The 23,933-nt window shown below is 40.0% G+C and overlaps 4 protein-coding genes across 4 annotated transcripts; 2 read left to right on the top strand and 2 right to left on the bottom strand.

The window, feature by feature from the left end:
• The first annotated feature begins 3,764 nt into the window (after positions 1–3,764).
• On the top strand, positions 3,765–5,140 carry LOC116251027 (uncharacterized). Its single transcript, XM_031625080.2, has 2 exons — positions 3,765–4,149; positions 4,265–5,140. The coding sequence occupies exons 1-2, from the start codon at positions 4,047–4,049 to the stop codon at positions 4,936–4,938; spliced, it is 777 nt and encodes a 258-aa protein (XP_031480940.1). The 5' UTR covers positions 3,765–4,046; the 3' UTR covers positions 4,939–5,140.
• Positions 5,141–7,183: 2,043 nt separating this feature from the next.
• Positions 7,184–9,954, top strand: LOC116251278 (15-cis-zeta-carotene isomerase, chloroplastic). The gene is made up of 4 exons (XM_031625444.2): positions 7,184–7,696; positions 8,779–8,925; positions 9,131–9,340; positions 9,450–9,954. The coding sequence occupies exons 1-4, from the start codon at positions 7,274–7,276 to the stop codon at positions 9,783–9,785; spliced, it is 1,116 nt and encodes a 371-aa protein (XP_031481304.1). The 5' UTR covers positions 7,184–7,273; the 3' UTR covers positions 9,786–9,954.
• A 164-nt stretch (positions 9,955–10,118) lies between these two features.
• LOC116251277 (class V chitinase-like) lies at positions 10,119–12,346 on the bottom strand. Its single transcript, XM_031625443.2, has 2 exons — positions 10,455–12,346; positions 10,119–10,349 (listed from the first exon to the last, which is right to left on the bottom strand). Exons 1-2 carry the CDS (start codon positions 11,578–11,580, stop codon positions 10,135–10,137), a joined length of 1,341 nt encoding a protein of 446 aa, XP_031481303.1. The 5' UTR covers positions 11,581–12,346; the 3' UTR covers positions 10,119–10,134.
• A 4,353-nt stretch (positions 12,347–16,699) lies between these two features.
• On the bottom strand, positions 16,700–19,169 carry LOC116251153 (PLASMODESMATA CALLOSE-BINDING PROTEIN 3-like). The gene is made up of 3 exons (XM_031625253.2): positions 18,584–19,169; positions 18,317–18,350; positions 16,700–17,077 (listed from the first exon to the last, which is right to left on the bottom strand). Exons 1-3 carry the CDS (start codon positions 18,927–18,929, stop codon positions 16,849–16,851), a joined length of 609 nt encoding a protein of 202 aa, XP_031481113.1. The 5' UTR covers positions 18,930–19,169; the 3' UTR covers positions 16,700–16,848.
• Positions 19,170–23,933: the final 4,764 nt, after the last annotated feature.

Genomic DNA, 23,933 nt, shown 5'->3' with positions numbered 1-23,933 from the left:
TCAAGCCATTTGTTTCTAAATTTTTATTTCTAGAACACCTCTTCCTTTCTTAAAGTATCTTCCAATCCAATATAATCTTACCATCCTTTCATATTCCAGACCATTTCCATCTACATTTCCATCTACAGTTGAGGGTTTGCACCCTTCTTAGGTCAAGTACATAAGGGTTCTCTTTACAATTTTATAAGGTTTCTAGAAGTGTTGGGTCCATAGTGTTCTTTCATATGGCAGATAATTTGCAAAGTGAGCTTTTGCCAATAGTGGGATGGTTTGAAGTTAATATTCCTCTTGTGTACTTGGGGTTGCTACTTTTCTATGGTAACATGAGTATAGGCTTGTGTGAAGGCTTGGTAAGTAAACTACATAGGCATCTAGCAGTGTGGCAAAGTTGATTACTGAATGATGCTGCACTTTGTTAAACATGTGGTGGAGCAAACTATTGGATATTAGACCTTGACATTTAAGCTCCTAAGAAAAGTAATTTTGTTTATCGAAAGATTATGCCACAGTTTTCTTTGGTGGTCCTTAAAGGACAAGAAAAAAATTCACTTACTAAAGTGGACTTCCTCATGTATGTTGCATTGGAGGAAGGGATTGGTTTCAAGGATTTAGCATCATATAATAAAAGTTTAATGGCATACTTAGCAGTCAAAGCTAGGCTGCTTGACTCAACTTGGGCTAGGATTGCAAGGAGCAAGTATTTGTCGAGGGAAAGTCTTTAGACCTGCAATTTAAAGGCAAGTAATTCATGGAGTTGTAAAGGCATTATTCGAGAATGAAGGAAATTACATTTATAAGGCATTGAAATTTTGGAAATGGAGATAAAAAATCATATTCTGGATAGAGAATTGGGGTTGGGGATTGCTTTGCATTTTAGCTAAAGAGGAAGATTTACTTTACCATCTGCACTCTATCAAGTTATCAGTGAAGTAGCTGCTTTGGCCTCAGGCCAACTTGCTTAAGTTTGCAGCTAGGTCACCTTGGTTGGCTCAAATGGCTAATTGTGCAACTTTGAGCAATCTGAACATATTCTTGCTTGGAAAATAGGGACTACCCTTGCATCCGCATACGATGTAGATCAGTACGGCAACGTAAATGAGAAGAAGAGGTGTTGTCACTGGCTGGTTCGTTCATTAAATTTCCTCCGTCTCTATCTCTCTCTCTCTCTCTCTCTGTGAGAGAACGACAGACAGAGGAAAAAAAAAAACAGGAGAATAAGTTATTCCCTTAGCCATTTGAAGAGAGCAAACTTTTATAAGAAGATTAGGAAGAAAGTGAAAGTTGAGTCATGGTGACTTATGATATGGAGAAACAAAGTAGTTCTAAGCATGCAATGGTGCTTGTTTGTTGTGGTGGTAGAGCATTTGTTAACAATGGACAGACTTTGAAATGATCAAAATAGCATTGGCTAGCTTATCTATTTTCTACAATGCAAAGAAGAAACTAATTCTTACATGTTCATCTATTGTGAAACAATGAAAGAATGTTGGAAAGCTGTTGAATTGAAATTTGGAATGCAAATAATGGAAGAATGGTTGCTAAAGGAGTTGTAGTCTGGTGGAGAACAGGAAATTTTGATGAAATGGTTGAGTAAGATTGGCAAATATGTGTCCCAAGGATGATACAATAAATATGGAAGCTAAAAAATAATATGATTTATAGGAAGGAATCGGATTTCTTCCGAAATCACCTACAATGGCCCCGGCCGCTCTTGTTTGCTCCATAGTGTTGTTGTAAAATTGTGCAAATCAACCTTTATCCTCACTCTTTACTCCTTCACTATTCTCATATGCAATCATGATCTCTATCTGCTTGTGATGAGAAATCAGCCACCTGCCATCTTGGTTCCCCACCTAAAGGCCTCCTGCAACTCCTCTTCTACCATTCTTTATAATTGAAAATTTCAGATCTGCTACCTTCTTCCATTGTATCGGTTGGGGTTTTGACATAGAATGGACTTAGAATGACCCAGTAGATCTAGATTTCCAAGATGCAACTAGGGACTCGTCCCCAATGGGAGCACTAATCGAGAGTGTCGATGTAGATCCGTGTGTGCATCGTTACTCAGGACAGACTAAAGTGCAGGTGGGATGAAAGGATGGAGGCGACATCGGTTTAGTCCTTCATAGGCTTAAGCACCATTTGGAGACTTCAATCACTCACAAACTCACTTGGTCATCTATGTCATTGTTATTTTATTTGGATTTGGATCCTTAGCTCTTTTCTTATTTGGACTTAATCCATTAGACCACATGTTGGTTCTTTTTTGTTTTGAGTCGATGGTTTTGGAGAAAACGGTTTGTTCTTTGTTCTTTATTATTTCATTACTTAGTTCTTCATTAGTTTCCATTCTTTCTTTTTATTGATATTGATAGTGAATTAGAGAAGAAATCATCTCCCTCACTTCATCAACTTTGCTATCAAAGCCTTCTTTTGTATTTCCTGGATTGATTGTGATGGACACACAATCCAAGAAAGAGTTATGAGGACTAGTAAGAAGATGTTGGCAATCAAATATCTTCGTTGGGGGATTTGATCATCACAATGCAGGTGCAGATGACATCAATGTATGATAATTTGCAAGAAAATTGTCTACCATAAAAGAATGCTTCAATGCAAACATCAGATCAATGGAAGAAAGTATGCAATGACTGGTATAATCGGTTGATGAGCTGCACACAAGGTTCCACTAACAAGAATGAGTGTCAAAGAACATGCATAAAGAACATGAAATATGGCTCGTGAGGCTCAAAGAAAATTTTGAAAAAAAGAACCTGCTTGAAGACAATGAAGATACTGCTTTCAAAGCATAGAATAATGGAAAAAGCGTGCTCGTCTGTTCAGTCGGGCTAGGGCTCGACCCTCAAACCGGGTCTGGGCTCAGTTTTTGGGCTAGAACCCAGTTTGGGATCCAATGGTCAGTTTTGAACTTGATTTTGGATATTTTGGGCCCCAATTTGGACCCAAACCACACGAAGCCGAGAGCTAGGAACCAAGACTGGCTCGGAACCATCCTTGAGGCTGAATCGAGACCAAACTCAGATCTATGCTCGGTTCAAATCTATTTTTCTTGTTCAAAAGTATATTCAAATGCCTATAACATGTTGAATCAGACTCGGCAAGAGCCCCACTTTTGTCATGATCCTGGCCAAGAGCAAACTTAAGGTTTTGGATCCCAAGTTGGTCTAGACCAGGCCTATATCATACACAACTTGTTCAAGGAACCCACCTATACCAATCTGGGGCCAATGACTCATTTTGGTCCTAATTCAATCAATTTCAAACTGGATCTAAATCTAAACCATTTATCATGACCACCTAGGCCAGCCCCAGATCTTGGGACTCAAAATTAATCATGATCCCTGTCCCTGTAGATAGTTCCTAAATCCAATACTTAATGAGAATATTAAAGCCATTTTTATGTTTCATGAATCTGCCTTAATCTCTAAGATAGGATTATAAAATACTAATACAATATTCTGGTTATCAGATACTAAATTCATAGGTTTAAGGCTCATTTGTGATGAGCGGCAACCTTTCTGAGATTAAGGTGTAAGAAAGTAAAAGAAAAGGATGAGCGTGGATGAGGGGTTTTTCCCAGTTACATATTGTTACGTACTGTTAAAACTTTACTGTCATTGTTTGTTGTGCAGTTAGATATTGAAAAATACCTGAAAAACTCTGATATTATATGTGTACAGACAGGTTTCTTAGGGAGAGAGTTAAGGAAAAGGCATCGAGAAATTGAGAGGCATAGAAGAATTAATGGAGAATCAAGGAATGCGTACAGATACAAGAAAAAACTGGAGATGCCCTTCACGCAGAGATGGAAGAGAAACAAAGAGTGGTTGATGCCAAAACTCTGGACGAATCAACCTTCTTCCCGAGTCACACGATAGCCCATGTGAGCAGAAGCTATAAAATCCAAGCAGCAGAGACCAGCATGAAGCAGAAACTAAGAGGCCTTCCAGTTCACAAACGATTTACAGAAGAAGCAAGGAGCAGAGAGAGGAAGAAGAAGAGAGAGGTTTCAAGGCTGAATTGGTATGGCTTCCAAGACTGCTGCCGCCGCATCAGATGACTACCAACCCACGTTCGAGTGGATTCAAGACCAAGGAAACCATATTCTTCAAGTCAAGCTGCGCCCAGGTGCTCCTCTCTTTCCTCCTTTGGTTGCCAAATTCTGAACAAGGGTCAGGTTTTGGTCGGTGTAATTCTTCTTGGATTCAACACTACAGAACTATTGCTCTCTTTTTCTCTGCAGAATTCACCAAGGAAGATCTCAAAGTTCAGATAGACACAATGGGGTCGATCAGAGTCGGTGGGGAGCACAAGAAGGACGGGCAGAAGCCGATCGCTTTCCGGAAATCGTTCCGCCTACCCGATAATTCTAAACGCAGCGAGATCAGAGCCAGGTTCCAGGACGGAGTCCTAAAGGTAATCATACCGATGCAGGCACCACCCAAGAAGCAGCCGCCTGTGTCGGAAGAGAACGCACCGGCCGCCGGAGGAACCACAATCGCCAATAAAAAATCCGAGGACGAGTCCCGAGCTGCTGGAGATGCCAAGCCTCCGGCCGGATCCGGTGGAGAAGGTGGGAGACCAGCAGACAAGTCGGAGACCCCTGGAGATAAGGGGACTGCGGAAGAGAGCCGGAAACAATCCCAGGACATGTCCCGAGCCGCCGGAAAGGCCGCTCCTTCGGCCGGTTCCGGTGAAGAAGATGGGAGACCAGCAGACAAGTCGGTGGACCGTGGAGTTCTGGGGACTAAGGACGACCGCTGGAGCAGATCCAAGTACATAAACCGTCTCAGTGTCGGACTAAAGACTCGGAGGAAACAGATCGTATCGGTCGGTATCGGCATTCTTGTGCTGTCTGTGGCGCTAGGTTTCTACGCCGCGTACCGTCTCGGGGAATCGGCGGAAGATGGAAACTAATGAAAATTTATTGTAATAAACCCCGAGGGGGAATATATACTCGCTTTCAATAAATGAAAACGTGGCTATATTTAACCGATACGGTTCGAACAAAGCGAGTCATATGAAAATGAGAGAAACAGTTTGAGTTACACGAGCTGGACTCATTTAAAAACGACTTGGCTTGTATCTTCTATGTTTGTTACTTTATACAGGTATGTCCTTAATTTTATGAACTTTAATGCCCTCATCGTTTTGACCCATCGAAGCTTTGGGTCTTCCTCGCTGCTGCCACCACAGCATGCCATGTTAAAAAACTTAGTTTACATATATATATATATATATATATAAAAGCTTCTCTTATACATAATATATATTTTTTAACGACTGGAAAGGGTGTTAAGTTGATGATCGTTAACATTGATAGTCATCATCTTTGTAATAAGAGTTGAGCTAAATTATTGTCACAAAAAACGGAAACGAGTATTAAACTGCAAGAAAAAAAAAAGAGTATAATACGGCAAAGTTTTATATATCGGGAATAAAACAGGAAAAGTTCAGCAATTTTTTTTTAAAAATTAAACATTTAATACATCTTAAAAATTATAAAAAATAATAATTAATAAAAAACAGTAAAAACGAGAAAATAACGACAAAAAACGGAAAAATAACGTATTATACGAGTATTAAACAGGTATTATACGTGTTTTTTGTTTTTTGATGTTTTAAAAAAAAACAAAAACAATACAGGTATTATACGACAGAACTGTTTTTGACGTTAAATACGCGTTTTTTAAATAAAGAACTCATTGAGTTAAATAAATGCAAAGCTCCAGAACAAAGAAATGAGTATGGCGAAAAGTGCAAAGCTTCAATACTGATTTTTTTTTTTTTTTTTTGGAAGCTAGTAATCCTTTTGGTCTTAATTTCAGTCGTTGTAGCAGGTGGATTTTTCACCTTTCTTTTCACGTTAAAATTAGAAATCCAGGAAAAAAAAAAAAAGACGGAAGAGAATTCATGTTTGAACCAGAACACCATTTGACTGTGTTTCTTATTCTCATCTGTCAGGTTGTTGTATGATTAATGCAACAAATAGTTAATGCCATTTCACTTGATCATGCAATTAAATCTCTTCCTGGGGCTCAACATCCAGAAGAAGCAGGTTTCTTCTGCAAATAGTTAATGCCATTTCACTTGATCATGCAATTAAATCTCTTCCTGGGGCTCAACATCCAGAAGAAGCAGGTTTCTTCTGGATTATCCAGACCAGGTTTCAAAGAGGATTATCAAAGGTTTCTCATTAAAATCACAGGGAATCACTCCTTGCATAAGGTTTGAATTTGGGAACAAATTGAAGTCTGTGTTTTCCTTTGAACTCATATAGTAGAAAGCCTAGTTGTTGGTTCTTTACACAAAGGCACAGTCAAATTCTCATGCAAAAAGAATATCAAACAAGTTGTAATCTATGGCCAGAATGGTAGAAATCCATGGTGTAATACCACAAATTTCACATTAAGATTCATTTGTGAAAGGTAACATTAATACCTCAGCTTGTAAAGGTTTATTATCAATATTTCGCTGAAGCCTTCAAACACTTTCTCAACCAAAAGCTGTTCACAATTTTTTTCTCAACTTTTTTGCAATTTATTTTGTTTTCTTATGTTTCGTTTATTTCTGTTTAGGCAATACATGTTATGTTACTGGTTGATGATGGGCATCCCTTGTCCCTCTTGATTTATCACAGTCACCTTTGTAACTTTTTTGCTTCAATTATATGAGATTTTGTTCTATCTTTGTTTGGGCATCAAATCTAACTTGGTTTCTCCCACATGCTGCTAACTTAGTTTAAGAAGGCAAACACAACATGTCTTTTGTAAAGGATGTTGATGCCAATGAAAAGGAATTCATCATTCTAAGCTATCTCTCAATTCCAAGATTTTCATTCCATTTTTATGAAACAAGGAATTTTCTATTATGAAATTATCATTCGAAGCTATCAAACACAAATATAAATTGGAATTGGAATTGGATGGAATGGGAATCTGAAAATTCCAATTTCATTTTTAGGTAGAATTTTGATTGTGGAATGAATGAAAAATTCTAGACCAATCAAATGCCCCATAACATATAAAATTAAAGCATGTTTATTATATTATATTCTATTCTACAAAAATGAAGAAGCAAGTCAGTCGTCCTAGTGGAGCTCAAGAGATAAGCACCCTTGTCTTGTTAAGTTCGAACAGGGATTCGCCCAAGTCCGACCCGTTTCAAGGCACCGGAATTATCCGCACTCGCATTCCGTGGCACTCCTTTTATTGTTCTGCTCTCTGTCTCTTGTCGCTCTGTGCAGAGGGCGATGGCGGCATCCCTTCTCCTCTGCCGTCCCGCCATCCCTTTATTCGCGGCTAAAATCTCAAATCAATCTCCTCTTTTCTCCTTCAGTACCCCCAAAACCCTGAGACCGTTGCCGGAGTACCGGACATGTCGCTGTCCGACGACTGTCTCCTTATTCAGGCCGGAAAAATTTCGCGGTTACTGGTGGAGGCGACCGGCGGGAACTTCTCTCGGCGAGGCGGAAGAGAAGGAGACATCAGCTGCCATCATCGGCGAGGATTCCGCTGACTTTGAACTGGACCAACAGAAGCTGTCGTCCTGGGTCGCTTTCACTGTGATTCTGGGGGTTGTCCTCGCCGCTCTGAATGTCCTCTGGATTGACCCTTCGAGCGGGTTCGGCAAGTACTTCATTAGTGCCGTATCTCGGATTTCGGAGAGTGATGAGGTATGACGACGAAGAAAAAATAAAAGTTGGTATTGTTCTTTTCCTTTTTTCGTGAGTTTCTATTTCTTCTGAATATGAGTTTCTTGCAAAAGAATATGCATATGATGGTGCTTTTATTCTCTTCTTAAAGGAATCATTGGAATTTGAAATGGAAATGGTGAAGTTCTCCAGAATTTTAGGGCAAATATGTGTTTCGGTTTAATCTGGTTCTGGTCTTCGCCTTGGGAATTTCGGGCACCGAAATATGTTTCATTAACTTTCAAGGATTTTTGGTGCTTGTTTGCGCTTGATTTGAAGTCCTTGTGGAATGTAGGTTCTAGAACGTCCTTGAATTATGGAAAAGAAAAGTATGCAGATTTTAATATGGTGAAGGTGGGACTTGCTTGGGCTGCTTACTGCTAAGATAAAATTTCTGAAATCACGAGCAGTATGTAGTTTGCTGAAGATGCACATTAGCTAGCTGAGTTGTAATTTCCAAATTTTCAACCAATTGGTGTATGCAGACGAGAGTTTCAGTTTGAATTGTTTTAGCAGAGGATTTCTCCTTAAGATTGGTGAACCACACCAGCCACTGGCGAGCAAAACAACTCAATGTTGTCAATGGTGATCATGTCATTTAGCCGAAGGTTGCTCCTGGAGACCTGTATACTACGAAAAAATTCATGAGTTACATGGTGTTGTCATTTTGCGCTTGCAATAAGAAAACGATCCATAATTGCTACAAGGTGCATCGCTTTTTGGTAGATTGTAGAAAGTGAGAGCTACGGTAGAGCACCCAAAGCAACCGCATTTTGGATGAAAGTGGGAGATTCCAATCTATCAACTCACCCTTCCAAATAACTGGGAGTCTCTTCCTAAGTGAGTACGTTCTGTACCTGAGCCTATGGTTTGTGTAGTCAGTTGGCAGTGACAATGGACGATTTAGTAGTCGTAATTTCTCGTTGTACCTGATCATTATTACTCTGAATACCATCTATAAACCTCACTGCTGCCTGTGAAAATGGAAATTTGTGTGCTTTGTATTGCTAGATTCTTGGTTATTTTGTCCAGTCCTTCACCAATCCCTTCTGCCCAAATTGCAGGTCGTAATGCTGCTTCTGGTTTTCATTTTTGCTGCTGTCCACAGTGGAATGGCAAGCTTCCGAGATGCAGGCGAGAAGCTCATAGGAGAGCGTAGTTATCGCGTTCTGTTTGCAGGAATTTCTCTTCCCTTGGCAGTTAGCACAGTTGTAAGCAGATTGTACTTTTTTTTTTCCTTTTAAGGACGAGCAGCGCCTTTCATTTCATTCGGGAGTCATGTCTGCCTGATATGTTGAAAATTGTATGGGCTACATAGATTTTTTTTGTCAGAGATGTTGCTTTCTATGTTCAGGCTTTCATTTGCCTGATAGGGAACACTAGATTCTTCCTAATTTGGACCTTTGGGAAATGCAGGTATACTTCATCAACCATAGATATGATGGAGTGCAGTTGTGGAATGTTCAGAGTATCCCTGGCGTCCATCAGTTAGTATGGTTGTCATCTTTCCTGTCGTTTTTCTTTCTTTACCCTTCAACTTTTAATCTATTGGAAGTGGCAGCAGTTGATAAGCCAAAAATGCATCTGTGGGAAACTGGGATTATGCGAATCACCAGGCATCCTCAGGTATGTGCTGCACCTTTGAATTCTTCACCTTTTTTCGTGTTTGCAACGTCGTGGAGACAAAAGTCTTGAATTCTTAGTCTGATCATATCTGAAACTGATATCCCTACAGATGGTAGGGCAAGTGGTCTGGTGCATGGCGCACACACTGTGGATTGGAAACTCGGTGGCCTTGGCTGCTTCGGTAGGATTAATTGCTCACCATCTGTTTGGTGTCTGGAATGGTGATAGAAGATTGGCTGCACGGTATGGTGAAGCTTTTGATGTTGTGAAAAGCCGCACCAGCATCCTCCCTTTTGCTGCAATAGTAGATGGCCGCCAAAAGCTGCCAAAAGATTACTACAAGGAGTTTCTTAGGTTGCCATACTTGACACTTACTGCAGTAACATTGGGTGCCTATTTTGCTCATCCTCTTATGCAGGCAGCAAGTTTTGGGCTTCATTGGTAGCTTAATATAGGGACTAGGGTTGAACGCGTTATTCCTGGTACAAATCTTACGGAGCATAAACAAGAAGGTTACAGTTTAACCATTCCATAGGTTGGCAAACACGTGCACCTGCTTGTAGCTACTAATTTTTAGAACTTGATGTAATCAATTATTGAAATTGTATTTGTCATGAATTGAATTACATAGCAGGTTCTGAACTTGAAGGTGCAAACCTTATTCCAGAAAGAACGAAGAGAGACTTACTGATACAATCCTTTCTTTTTGGGTAGTGGACTCCGAGTCTGCCATCTTAATCCTCTGTAATGAGTAATCGCTTGGGATTTTGTAAGTGTTTATGCCGATATTTATCTCAAAGGTTAAAGATCAATATGAAGGATAATAGCAGGAGTAGATGGAGGTAGCAGTTGAAATGAAAAATGAAACTCTCTGAGCTGCTCTCCGTTACACCCACTAGGGATAATAAGCTTGGGGGAGAAGCTCTTCTTGGCAACTCAGAGGGAGCTGGGGCAGGTTCGTCTAGATCTGTGTTTGTTGTGGGAGAACTGGTCGTCCAAGAATGTGAAGCTGAAAGCAAAAACTCAGGTTAGGTTAAAGAAATTTGACCAACCTTCTCTTTCTGGTTTAACTTCACGAGTGGAAAAGTCATGCTTGAGTCTGGAAGGAGCTAACCTGTCATTGACAACGAATAATTAGAGTCGAAGGTTATTGGCCACAGGAAGTACCCAATAAGTCTGTTCTGCTTAGCGAAGCTGATCTTTTCCGCTACAACCCGTTGACTATCGAAGCTGACCCACAGATCACCAGCATAGCCATAAGCGGAAACAGTAGAATTATCATACATCAAGGTTGCGTCTTTGTCCTGCAAGAACTTTTGAATCTCGGAGTAAGCCATGACACCGGTTTGGTTACTCAACCTCTGCCTTGGTCCGAATGCCACTGCGGCCGCTCCAATCCCATTCTTCTCTTTGTTCTTGAGGATCCAAGACCTGCCATAAAGAGGTATGCCCATGACTAGCTTGTTAGAAGGCAGACCCGCGTCCATCCATGAATCGATGCCATAGCTGGTAGAAAGTTGGCTGTTGGGATTAAATAATGCAGCATGGGTTTTCGTGTGGTCTTGCTCCTCTCTGTTACTCCCTTGGTAGTCGAAGCACATTGCATTGACCCAATCTACACTCTGCGCCATGGCTTCCACTGGGTAGTAAAGATTTGATGTCGGAGCAGCAAGGAGGTGGTTGGAGAAGTAAACAGTGGCCGTAAGCAGCAATGGCGACCACAACGGCGGACTGTTCTGTGCCTCCTCTTCAATTTCTCTTTTCCATTCATTTAGCAGAACACCCAAGTTGTCCATGTCCTCTGGTGATGCTGGGAATTCCCAAGCGAAGTCCAGACCATCAAAACCATGTGCTCTGGCCAAGGCTATGGCGGAATCGATGAATGCCTTTCTTTGGTTTCTGTCTGCGGCCACCGCTGAGAACTCGGTAGAGTTAGACAGCAAACCCCCTATAGAAAGCAGTGTCTTGATTGATGGATTCTTTGTTTTTAACGTGGTGGAGAAGGTGGTGAGAAGCGGAAGCTCTTCCCTGGAGACTGTGAAGTTGGTGTCGATGCTCTTGGTGCCAAGGAAGGCGTAGAAGATGTGGGTGTACACAGATGTGTCGATCGAAGAAGGAGGTGCATACGAATTGGAGAATGGTGGCCAGAACCCGGCTCGGATTTCTTTCGTTGCAGAGGTGGCTGAACTGAAGAAGAAGAAGAAGAAGAAGAGAAGAATCAAGGAATGGGAAACTCTCATGTTGGTGCTCTGGTCCTGATGGTGCTACAGGAGACTGGCGTCGTCGCTTCACTTCTGTAGAATCAATAACTCAGTGGAGTGTATACGGCAGGGAAGTGGTTGGGTATTGCATGTGAAGGATGGCAAAAGCCTGACAGTTGGGGAGTAATGGCATGTGCTTTCCCGGTCTATATGCTTATGGAACTTTCTGCGCCATAAGAAAAGACAAGATTACGTACTGTATTTTTCTCAAAAGATTCATTTTTCGATGTCTAGCCTCTCTTTTTAGAGAGAGAGAATGGGAGAAGTGGGGGATGTGCTGGAGTGAAAAACAGTATTGCTTTTTTAGCTGGAAAGTGTATGACTGTTTTGAACAGTCGCTACTGCGTGTCTCCAAGGGCAGTGGCCAATTGGGGGAAGCATGTTTTGGGAGTGGCAGTGGGAGGAAATGCATTGTCTGTAAGTTGAAACCAGTTCTCGTCGTTATTAATGGTGCTTGTCTGTCGCTTTGCATGTTTGTCCTAAACAAGGTAAAAAGATGCCTTCCGGGCCTGTGATCATTGGTCATTCTTTTTGGAGCTCGTCATCAATCATATGCTTCATGGCAACAAATGATCAATTGGCTTCATCAATGGAGAATATGACCCATCTTTCTGTTGTACTTGGGGGAGGAAGACTGGTTCCCACAATCTGCCTCCAATGTGGGCAAGAAGAAATACGAATGCCTACTTTGGGTGGTTATCTTTTACACCTTTGATATTTCTTATGAAGTACGACAGATGGTGCAAGTGCTAAGAAGGGAGTGTGAGCGGTGTCATAAGTTGAAGGCTTTTATTCAAGTTGCTATCCTGCATAAGGTTATGCATTACATTCAACAATAGTTGTAACAACTCGACCCACTCTTAAGCTCGGGCCTTTGGTTCGATGAATCCCAACCCGCCCCATAGCAGTTTCGGTTTCAATCCTAAAAAGGCTACGAACTATGACAATTTTCTCATCAATGACCCCCTTTATAAACCCTTGAAGATTCCTCACAATCTTCGATATGAGACTAAACATTTGGGGCATTACAATCCACCCTCCTTAAGGCACACGCGTCCGCGCGTGTGGGATCCCAGGTCCGAGTGTTGAAACTGTTCTGATACCTCTATAACAACCCAGCCCACTCCTGAGCTCGGGCTCCTGGTTCGACGGATCTCAACCCACCCTCTAGCAGTTTCTGTTCTAATCCTAAAAAAGTTAGAAACCAAGACAATCTTCTCATCAATAACCTCTTTTATAAACCCTTGAAGATTCTTCACAATCTTCGATATGGGACTAAACATTTGGAGCATTACAATAGTTAAGATAGGGTTAAATCCCAATTTTTTTGTGTAATAAAGGTGGATCATTGTCAGATTCCAATTTGAATCAGGATTTGGATATGTAACTGGTATGCTAAGTCCAAGTTCAGTTCTAATTGGGGATCTTCAGACCAAATGGATCACATTTTGGATCACATTTTAGGCCAGTAATCCGACCTTGCCAACTCATTTAGATCTCTACTTACAGCTCTTTTCCATTCCATGAAACTAACGCCATGGTCAGTTTGGTTTGGGCAAGATTATCACACATTGGTTCTGCAAGGTTTCATTTAGGGGATTCATGAGGGAGTTACAAATGACATAGCAAAACTGATAAGTGACAGCAAATTATATTAACTATGTATAGGAAACATGAACCCTGACTCTAGGGTGCTAAGTGGGCAATTGGACAGCCCATCAGGGCCGTCCGGTCACACGATCGAATGGCCCTGACTCTCCAACTTCTTTTTTTTTTTCCTTTCGTATACCAAGATCAACATGAAAATAATTCTTTCTGATTATAAAAACAACTATTTTTAAAGGTTTTAATATTTTATTTCGAAAAGACTATTAGTTGTATCTATACACATAACGATGAGTATTTATAACGGTTTTAATCTCTTCCTTTTGAAAGTATTCTCTACTTATTAGTTGTGTCTATACACCAGAAAATGCATGATTGTTACATCGATTTCCATCTTTTGCACATGGTGATCATAGTCATGTCGCTTGGTCATGTACTTGTTTCAATGGTTGCAGAAATTTGCCTTTTCTTCCTCCCAAGTTGTCACATTGTATTCATGTTTTTAGGAAACATGGTGTGTTTGTACGCCTCAGCTTAGTTCTGGAAAGGATTTGCTAATGTATAAGAGTATATTTAATTCGTTGTTTGTGGAACAGGCACAGCCCCATATCAAAAGAAACAACATTTACTTTGAAAAATCTGATTGGGAAGGGAAAGGTTTTCATGCCAAAACATCATGTTCTCAAGAATGTCAACGGATCGGATTAGAATCGATAAACCCTTAAGTATACCCACTTTTTTGATACTCACATATTCAGATTCGAACACAAACAACAAAAGTTCATATCCGAATCTGAATCCAAAATTTGATTTCACAATCCGAATCCAATGGTTACATTCATATCCGAATCTAAATCCAAAGTTTGATTTGAATCTAGCTGATTTCCAAAATGTGAGAGCATTGGATATAGGATAATTATTTAAAACTAAATCTGATGTGAATAGGATCAGATATTTATGCATATCTGAATTTGAACCTGAAAACAGTCGGATGTCATTTGTTAAATCTGAATCTAATCGGATTTCTTAATGGGATATTTTTTTTTTTTTTCATATCCGAGTTTTCTGGAACGGTTTGGTCCGATATCGGTTTCAAATCAGATATATAGCCATTCTAGTTTTGTCAAGTTGGGGCTACACAAACTCAGTTTCAACTATCACCCAAACACACCTTAAATATTGTTTTGAAGGCCAAACAATATTTTTGCCTCTGCAACCAATACACGCGCTTAGGCTTTCATTTTTCTTTTAATTAAGTACGAAAGGTGGCAAGCAAATGCTAAGAAAGGAGCTTGAGAGGTGTTATAAGTTGAAAGACTTTGAATCCAGTTCTAATCCGACCATTGATAAGTAAGTTGAAAGACTTCGAATCAAGTTCTAATCCGGCCATTGTGCAGTATGACAAGGTTATGTACTATATTCAACAAGAGGTAAGAAATGGTAAATCCCAATTTCTTGTATAGTTGGATTTAATTTGTCAGGTGGTGTTTGGCAGCACCAAAATTGAAATCCGGAGATGAAAATCCCAAGATTTTCATCCTGGAATCAGTAGAATGGGGATTTGCATCCCCATTCCAAAATGTAAGCGTGTTTGATGAACTCGGATTATAATCTACTGGATTTCCATCCAGTGTTTGCCTGCAGCATGGAAAGAAATTTGGAATATGGTATCATGCAACCTTCTCAAATCTTTGATCTTCTTTATAACAATGTACAAGGACGTTGGAAAGTCGACAGTATCACAGAGCACGCATTACAGAGAGATTTATTCCTCTTTCAAACAGTATAATACTGATTCAAAATCTTAAAATTCGAGCAATTTGGTATTGCAGCAATATACGACAAGCACGAGGATACTTCATGGTCTCTAGTCAATCTGCTAAGAGAATTAAAAACAGAGAAACTTATTAACGAACAATCTGATACAATACTGTGTAAGGAAATTCCAAGGTGTCTGCAATTAAAGATGCGTCTCCTTGGGAGCCGAGCAACTCACTTTACTTACAAAGAAGAAATCTGTTTAACAGAAGCGTAGAGGAAGGCACAAACAGGAAATCCATAATTTTATCGAATTTTCTTCACGTTTGTTACGCTCAGTCTGAAGGCCGTATCTTCCTCGCCAAAGCGGTGCCTTTCATGACCGACCTCCCAAACTTCAGACTTTGTTTGATTCTTCGACCCATTTCACTGAGGCGACAGAAGCAGTTGAAAAATACTCCTCAAGAACAGAAGGGGTGGCGATTTTAGTGTCTTCATTTGACCATGTACAAGGACACGTAGAGCACCTACGTTTGATCGCCTGACCGGCGTCCATTTCTCACAAGCCACTAAAACCCTCACGAATGGCGGTCGTCTTCAACCGGCTGAACGGACGTGGCTGCGACGAGCGAGGAGGGTCTTCAACGGGCTGTGGAGTGAGGCAGCGGCAGAAGAAGATGAAGATAGGAAGAAGACGAAGCCCTGAGGGGCAGCTTTTTTTTTTTGCAACGATTTCGGTCCTACCCCTCTGGGGTGGACCAAAATCCATGGATCGTAATCCCGGATTTGGTCCAAAAATCTAGGATTACGATCCCGTGTTTGCTGGAATGGACTCAAAATTTAAAAATAGTGTTGAGGATCCCACTTCTACAGTAGAATCCTTGCCAGCCAAACACGCCCAGATCTAAATCTGAATTGGGATTTGGATGAGTAGCTGCCATGCCAAGTTCAATTCCAGGTCTAATTGGGGATCTTTTGCCTTATTGAAACCGACTGAATGGATCCATCTCACACTAATGCCATGGTCAATTTGAGAAAGATCATCATACACTTGTTGTGCGAGGTTTCATTGACTGGTTCATGAAGAAGCTATATATATGCCATCTCAAGAGTTATAAGAATATTTATAGAAAGTAAAGAATATATATATATATAGAGAGAGAGAGAGAGAGTTAGGGAACTAATGCATTAGATGTATGGCAGTTTGATACAATTTGTCCAGGGCTTATTATGTATGACTAGCTCATTAACAAAGGGCTTGAGATAAGACCCATCTCTACCAACAACGGTAAGTGAATGTTTTAACTGTTGAAAACAGTTATTTATAACTGTTTTTCTCTCATTTCCTCTCTTTTAACCATCAAAGACCAATAAATTTCACCAGGTGAAATTCTCAAACACACTTCATTTTCTGGTGAGGTGAAATTTCACCTCTAAACCAAGGGAAATAAACAAACGCCCCCTTTAGCTATAAATTTCCACCCCCGCGACCATCTGTGCTTCTGGTTTCAAATAGGCAGAACCAGACGTCCTCATCTTGAGTAATAATGCAAGTGTCCTTTGAGATACTTCATATGTTCCAGTTCATTCTCGACCATGCTAAAAGAAGAAGAAGGATGGACTGTATGTTCTGTGCTTTGTCCATGAAGTTCAGTTGAGGAAAACCAAGAAATCGTTTCTTCTTGACATCATATAGATATAGCAGTAGAGAGAGAGAGAGAGAGAGAGAGAGCACTACAAAATTTTGATTTGAATTTGCACAAAATGTCCAAAGGGATCATGAAATTGCATGGACATCCTTTCTCTGTCCCATTTCATCTAAATGCCGGCAGAAAATCGAACTGAAAATAGCCTTTACATTCCTCTCTCCATATTGTATATATGTCAAACCACAAGGAAGAACACAGAGACCGCTACAACACAGAGGAAGGCAGCAACTGGGTTTCTAGTGCCAGTTATGGCACTGGAATCCTCTGGAGTGTTGAGCCCAGGAGGACTGAGTCCTCCCCCCACGGTCTCTGGCGTAGTGCTAGTTGGGTTGGTTGTGGGCGTGGTCGTGGTCGTAGTTGTCGGTGTCGTCGCCGGTGTTCCTGGGCTAGCCCCTCCAGCTGCACTGCACAACTCAAACCACAGCCATTAACAACACTATCTTAGCATCCTAATCAGGGCGGAGTCAAGGTAGGGCCCCCATGGACTCTGGCCCACCTAAAAACAAATATAAGATTTACATGTAAATTTTAAAAATTTTGCTTATTTTATATAAAAATTTTAAAAAATAATATTTCAATTTTAATAAAAATTTATAAACTTTAATTCGGCCCGACTGGCTCAACCCTTGATCCCAACCATGCTAGAAAGAAATAAGAAATAGAGTAGCGAAGATAACACCAAATTGCAGCATTAGAACTTGGCTCGGCTCAAGTAACTGAGCCTGAGCTTGCAAGTGATTCGGACCTAAGGTCAGCTAAATGGATGAAGCACGGAACGTGTTGTCCACGTTCGAGGGAGCCCCTCAAAAAGCTGAAGAACAGAGCTTCCTATCTGTCATTAGCCGTGTTTGTTCTCCCTGTTCTTAGGACGTGGGGAACGGGCTAGCATTGATGTTTAGAATAAAAATCAAACACTCAATTTTGGTTTAGAGCGCACTCGATAAGAGTTCCTGGGACAGGAAGAACTGGGACGTCCGGTTCTCTATACGTTATGTATCATGTCCCAGTGGACACAACAGTGAATCTGTCAGCCGGTTGATGAAATTAGGAGCGATCGTGAATAACAAGATATATATATATATATATAATGAATTAAATCAGTTTTCATTTGAGACCGGTTTTTTTCAGTCAAATGTTTTTCCTTAAAATCTCCGAAATGTAGGCCGTAGGGAGAAAGATAAAATAAGTGAAAAGGAAAAGTTTTGAGTGAAAAACTGCTTTTATTTTAAACCGGATCTATAATTAAGATTTGGGATTTTTTTTTCTTAGAATCATAAAAACAATCAACTATTACTTTATGAACTGGATTTTCATTAATTTTAGAAACCAAAAAAGTTAGCTGCAATATTTATCAATATAATTCCTCTCTATCATTAACTCACATTTTCAAGTATCTCACTTGTTAATTTTGCCAAAAAATGTGAATTTCATAAAGAAAATTAAACATGGTCGGTTTTAACTAAATTAAAGTATAGCACGAAAATTTACCATTGTATGCAAGACAATATAAGATACATTAAGATTTTATAAACGATTTTTTTCTCTGCATTAGACCTGCATCTAAAGATCTGACTCTGAAATCACCATATCAAAACGCAGAAAGAAGGAAAAAAAAAAAAGTAAGTTTATGACTATCTTCTTACCTCACTGATGCGGGATAAACACACGACCCATAACCTGCAGCAGAAATGGCGCCACAACAATGCAACAGAAGATGAATGAGGTTAAAGGAGGAAAAGAAAAAAAGAACAAATAGAAGAAGAAGGTCGAGCTAAACAGTGAACAGCTCGGTTGATCGCTGCAGAAGAGTTTGATTTTTGAAAAGAGAAAAAAGAAAGAGAAGTTGTTCCAAAACTAAAAGGAAGGAAGGTGGAGGAGGAAGACAAGGGGGGGGGAAGGCGAAGACGCACTTGGGTCGGTGGTGGCAACGACGGCGGTGCCGGCGAAGTCGCAGGAGCCGGGGGCCCTGGCCTTGCGCTGGTAGTAGCTGTTCATGGCGTAGGAGGCGTGGGCCTGGACGGTGTTGGGCAGGTAGCAGAGGCCGTTGCTCTGGATCGGCGCGCAGTCGGCGCCCGCCCCGCACGCGTAGTCCAGCGCGATCTGCAGCGTCGCGTCCACCGTGTTGCTTCTTGCTATGCACCACGTAGTGCCGTCCGCCGCAACACCCACCATCACCAGCCCCCTTCTTCCGCCGCCTCCGCCGGATACTAAGAACAATAGCAGCAGCGGCAGGGCTGCCGCCGGAAAGGAGCGCATTGACGCCGGCGGTGACTCGCCGAGCCAGGAACGCAAGGGAGAGAGCGAGCGGCAAAAGGAGGGCGAGAAAGGAAAAGAGAAGTAAATAAAGAGTGACAGATTCAGAGGTAAAGAAGGAAGAATTGGTGGAAAAAGCAGAAGGACGATCTGAACGAATGCGAAAGAAGGAGAGAGGAAAAGGAGAAAAGATGGAGAGAGAAGAAGAGAAGAAATCAGAAGAAGAAGAAGGAGGTGAGAGAGAATGCTCTGGGTCCAGTAGACCACTCTGTTTTGCTGTTTTTCTGCAATTTCCGGAATTTCAGAGGCTTTTTCTTCTTCGTGCTGTAACGAATACTGACGGATCGGATCAGTGAATCGGGGTTCTCTTGTAACTGCGTCTCAGTTTTCGACTGCTTTTAAATTTTGACTAAATGTTGAGGAATTTATGGATATGTTCAACTTTTGCAATTTTACAATAAGCGTTTAAAGTTTAATTAATGTAAACAGCTACTTATGCTTTGAATAGAGGTGTTAAAATATATTTAAGAAGACTATTTATTTCAAATATAATTACGCCTAGAGGAAAAGTGAAATGGTTGGGATCCATGTGGATTGTGAAAAACTATCAAATCATTTTTTAACAAGAGTAAAATATCTTTTCAAAGTATATTTTGAAATATACTTAGTCCAGTCATATGTAACTATAAAGAGAGAGACATAAATCTGAATTTGAGATTAAATCCAAATATTCTCAAAACAAAAAAAAAAATCCAACTTGTTTATATGGACACCCTCGAGTAGTTGATCAATGATCAGGACCAAGCTTGGGCATCCGGTTTAGGTACTCAACGGGTACCCGGTACTCAATCTGGTTGAGCTGGTTTGGGTCTTCGATTTGATTTATTTTTTATATTATATTTATTTAATATATTTTATTAATTGTATTTAAAATTTTTTATCTTATATTTAAAAATTTATTTTTTATTTTAGCCAGACTGGTCCAGTTCAGGCCAGAATTCGGATGTCAGGTATCGAGTCGGGCCTGACTCAATTTTTGGGTGTTGGCCCTGTTGGGCCGAGCCGACCTGGACCTACTCACTACTTAGGACTTGGTTTCAGTTGGGGGGTCAGGTCCGAGTCGCACTTGGTTTAAGTCGGGCGTCATGGCCGAGTTGCACGTTTATAGGATTCTTTTGGATTTTTGGAAAAGAGCAAGGGTCACATAGGTAATTAGCAAAACCACTGCATTTGACCAGACCTATCAGTGCTTTTAGACAAGGGAAAACGTGCAGGAAGATTTTGGCACTTACCCCAAAGAAAGTGTCTCACTGTCCCTCCTTTCTTTTAATTTTCGTTATACCCAGATTACCCCTTAAGCGCGCTAAATTCACGGGAGGTACATACGTGTCTGAACCACGGGCTGTCCTGGACAGGCGGCCTCAAACCAGCGAAGGCCCGTGAATTGGCCATCGGGCCCGGGCCGATATTGGGCCGAGCCGGATCCGGTTGGGCCTAATAAATTATATTAGTATTTTATTTTTATATTTATATACAACGCCAATTTTTAATTTAAAAAAAAAAAAACTTATCAGATTCAAATTCTAATTGGGATTTAGAGAGTGTTTAGATGAGACCCATACTCACCCAAGTCCAATTACATTACATGATTCAAAAATGAATACATGAGCTTATGACTGTATTATTTTTTTTTTTTTGCTACAATAAAAGCGCTACACTTTAATTCATAGGTATACCGTTTGCTCACCCAATTATATGAAATCATATAAAAAATAAATGATAGTTTTTGAATAAAATGTAAGATGGGTGCTGTAAGCTTTTAAAAAAAAAAACTATTTGATTTTTGTATTTATGTAAAAATCTTATGAGCACATCGAAAGTATAAATTTTTAACATATTGCTAATATTGATTATACGAAGATCCAATACTGCAGAAAATGGTATCGCGTTGTATCGGTTTGCTCACAAATACAGCAATATCGGCCGATTATGTATCTGTATGCATCAGCAGGTAACACATTATTCCTCATTTTATAGAATTTAAAAATATTTAAAGTATTTTAAAGGGATTTTAAAACAATAAAAACAAAATTGTATAATGTCTATTCTTCAGCTAAAAAAAAAATAAAAATACTTTTCAAAAATCAATAGATGTCATCTAAATATTAAAAAAATTAAAACAGCCGACAAATCATGCTCTTGAATCGGCCAATACAATAATACTGTTTCTATTATTTTAGTTCTCTGCATATTTGGTACACTTATCAAACGCGCTCTTTTAAAGAGTTAAAGCAGCGTGGAAGGACAAGATGCATTGTGGTAGTACACTTATCAAGCGCCCTGCCAAGAGCAAAATGAAAGGACAAGATGAGAGGAACATGCTGCCCTAAGTAAAAATTAGGAATCAATCAACTGTTCTATCTTTCATATTCCTTATCATGCTCCAAAAGAAAACAGTTTTTATGAAATTATTCTTGTAGGGATCCAATGGACCACTTCCGATTTAATTTTTTTAGAAGTCTTCACCCTTAACCATATTTTTCTTAGAAGAGAACAATATCTTTGATTAATTTCATTGCATGTGGAACCAGGGGCGGAGGCAAGGTAGGGCCTGCATGGGCCTGACCCCACCTCAATTTAAAAAAAAAAAAAAAATACATGTAAATTTAAAAAATTTTATTTATTTTATATAAAATTTTTGAAAAATAATATTTCGCCCTTAGTCAAAAATTTAGAAACTTTAATTTGGACCCCCTCATGAAAAATTTCTAGCTCTGCACTGTGGCACCTTTTTTTTTACATACGACTATCCCTTAAATTTGTAATTTAAAACTAAGGGCACCCTTAGTCGGAATTTTCTGGCCCTTAAATTTGTAATTTAAAAGTAAGGGCACCCTTAGTCGGAATTTTCTGGCTTTGCAACGCCAATGAGTATTAACTAATACATTTGTCTGCATCATTGCCATGGTGAAGTTGATGCCCATGTTACTCGAACCAGTGACCGGCTGCCTACCCGTCATTGGCCCAAGCCAGTGTGCCAAACCCTTTTGAAGCTATGTTTCATTAATTTCATGAGGATGCAGCTGACTTAATATTTAAGCTTTTCAAAACCCTAATACAACTGGAAAACTTTGGTCAGATACCCACTCTGAGGAATTTCCTCTTTTGCCTGTGATTCTTCTGCCTTCCATGAGCTTCACTTTTGAACTGACATCCTCAAAGATGAACCTTGATGCTTTACAAGGATTGATGCTAAGCCCTTTACAGCTATTGAGAGTTAAAATGTGTGTTTGCTTTGTCTATTGCACAAAGATGAACTTGTACTTTTCAAATATTCCTTGTGAAAGTTGAGAACCCTTTCAAAAGTTTGTGATGATGATTAGTTTTAGAGTTAATTAATTGTATTTGTGATTGTTTAATTAGTGAAGGGAACAAATAGGTTATGTAGTTGCAGGTCTTTGATCCGTGGCCGATACAAATTTTGATCCGCAAAGAGAGCTCAGGAGTAACGGATTTTCTGGTTCGGACTCATTGGAGAATAACTGAGAGCTGTGGTCTAAGTGGTTGAAAACTTGGTCCACCTCGACCTTATTTTGCGTAGACTTGAAGAGCGTTTGGTAATAGTAACATATTGTTATTGTCTCGTGACTTGCGACTTGCTCAATAAAATGTGATAGATTTATAGAACAGTGTGTTATAATATTCAAAAAATGTGCATTATTTTCTAGGGTAGATTCATGCGACAATAAAAGTGTATTACTATTGTCAGAAAACCCCCAAGTTCAGCAAGTTAGGTTATTGACATTTGAGTTCTTTCAAGATAAAAAAAACTTCCTTTTCTTTAACTAATTAGTTGGGTTGCAAATGTGCTGGGCCCTGGCCTAAACAAACTCAGACCCACCTTCACAGTATCGGACTGAGCTCGAGCCAATCCAGTGAACATTGAGCCGAACTGGGCTCATGAGTGCAGGTGGGTTGCTGCCGACCAAAGCCAGCTTATGTTGGTTCATTGAAAATGTAAAGTTCATATATTATCATCATTATATGTTTCTTTTAGGATTTAATAAAATTTAACTTAAGGGACTTAGATGAGGAATATGGGTCAGGATCTGTAAACATGTATGTTCTTCCAGGTTGTGTCATGGACCCTTTGACCGAGTTCGCCTTTTAGTCACAGGCTAAGGTCTGGCCATGCCTGGTGGATCCTAACGCTTAAGCCCTAACGCTTAAGCCCTAGTTAGCAGGGCTAGAAATTTTTTATGAGAGGGATCAAATTAAAATTTCTAAATTTTGATTAGAACCGAAATATTATTTTTAAACATTTTTATATAGAACAAGTGAAATTTTATAAAATTTACATATAATTTTTTTTAAAAAAAAAAGTGAGATTGGGCCAAGGCCCAATTGGGCCCTACTTTGGCTCCGTCCTTGCTAGTCAGGCAATGATTTGGTTTGGATTCCCTTATTATGTGTTCAGCATAAATCAAGCTAGAAAAGGTAAAGGAGAAGTTCCAGCAAGATTTGGATCATGCCTGGTTGGACATGGACCCAGACCTATTGGACCCAGCCAACTATGGGTACAGGCTAGCTTGCAGCAAGCCAACCTACAGTATGGTCTCTCACTAACATCAGTGTCTTGTTGAGAAAAAGAAGGCTTATTTTCCACATCTTAGTGCTTGCTGATATATGAGAAGTATCTTTCGTAAAATCAACTTGTGGTTACTCCTTAAATTTACAGTGGCAGTTGGATTCTATTTAACTTTCGTTAGTTTGTTTTTGTTAGTTCAAGTGTGTTGAGTTTCATTATTTCGGATTGGCTTGGGAATCGCTCGAGTCAGTTCGAATCACTCAAAAACCTGGCCATGAGTCAAGGTTGACCCAGCTCACCCTTGACTCGGCCCGACTCGCAGCCCAACTTGGTCAAGACTTGACCCCAAGGATATTCCCTCGACCGAGGATCATAGCATGCATGAGCAACACGCATAAGCAAAAGCAAGAGATTGACAG

Source organism: Nymphaea colorata, chromosome 3, assembly GCF_008831285.2.
Source record: "Nymphaea colorata isolate Beijing-Zhang1983 chromosome 3, ASM883128v2, whole genome shotgun sequence".
NCBI lineage: Eukaryota > Viridiplantae > Streptophyta > Magnoliopsida > Nymphaeales > Nymphaeaceae > Nymphaea > Nymphaea colorata.
Note: the sequence above shows the minus strand (reverse complement) of the source record. Positions and strands in the feature narration are given on the sequence as shown.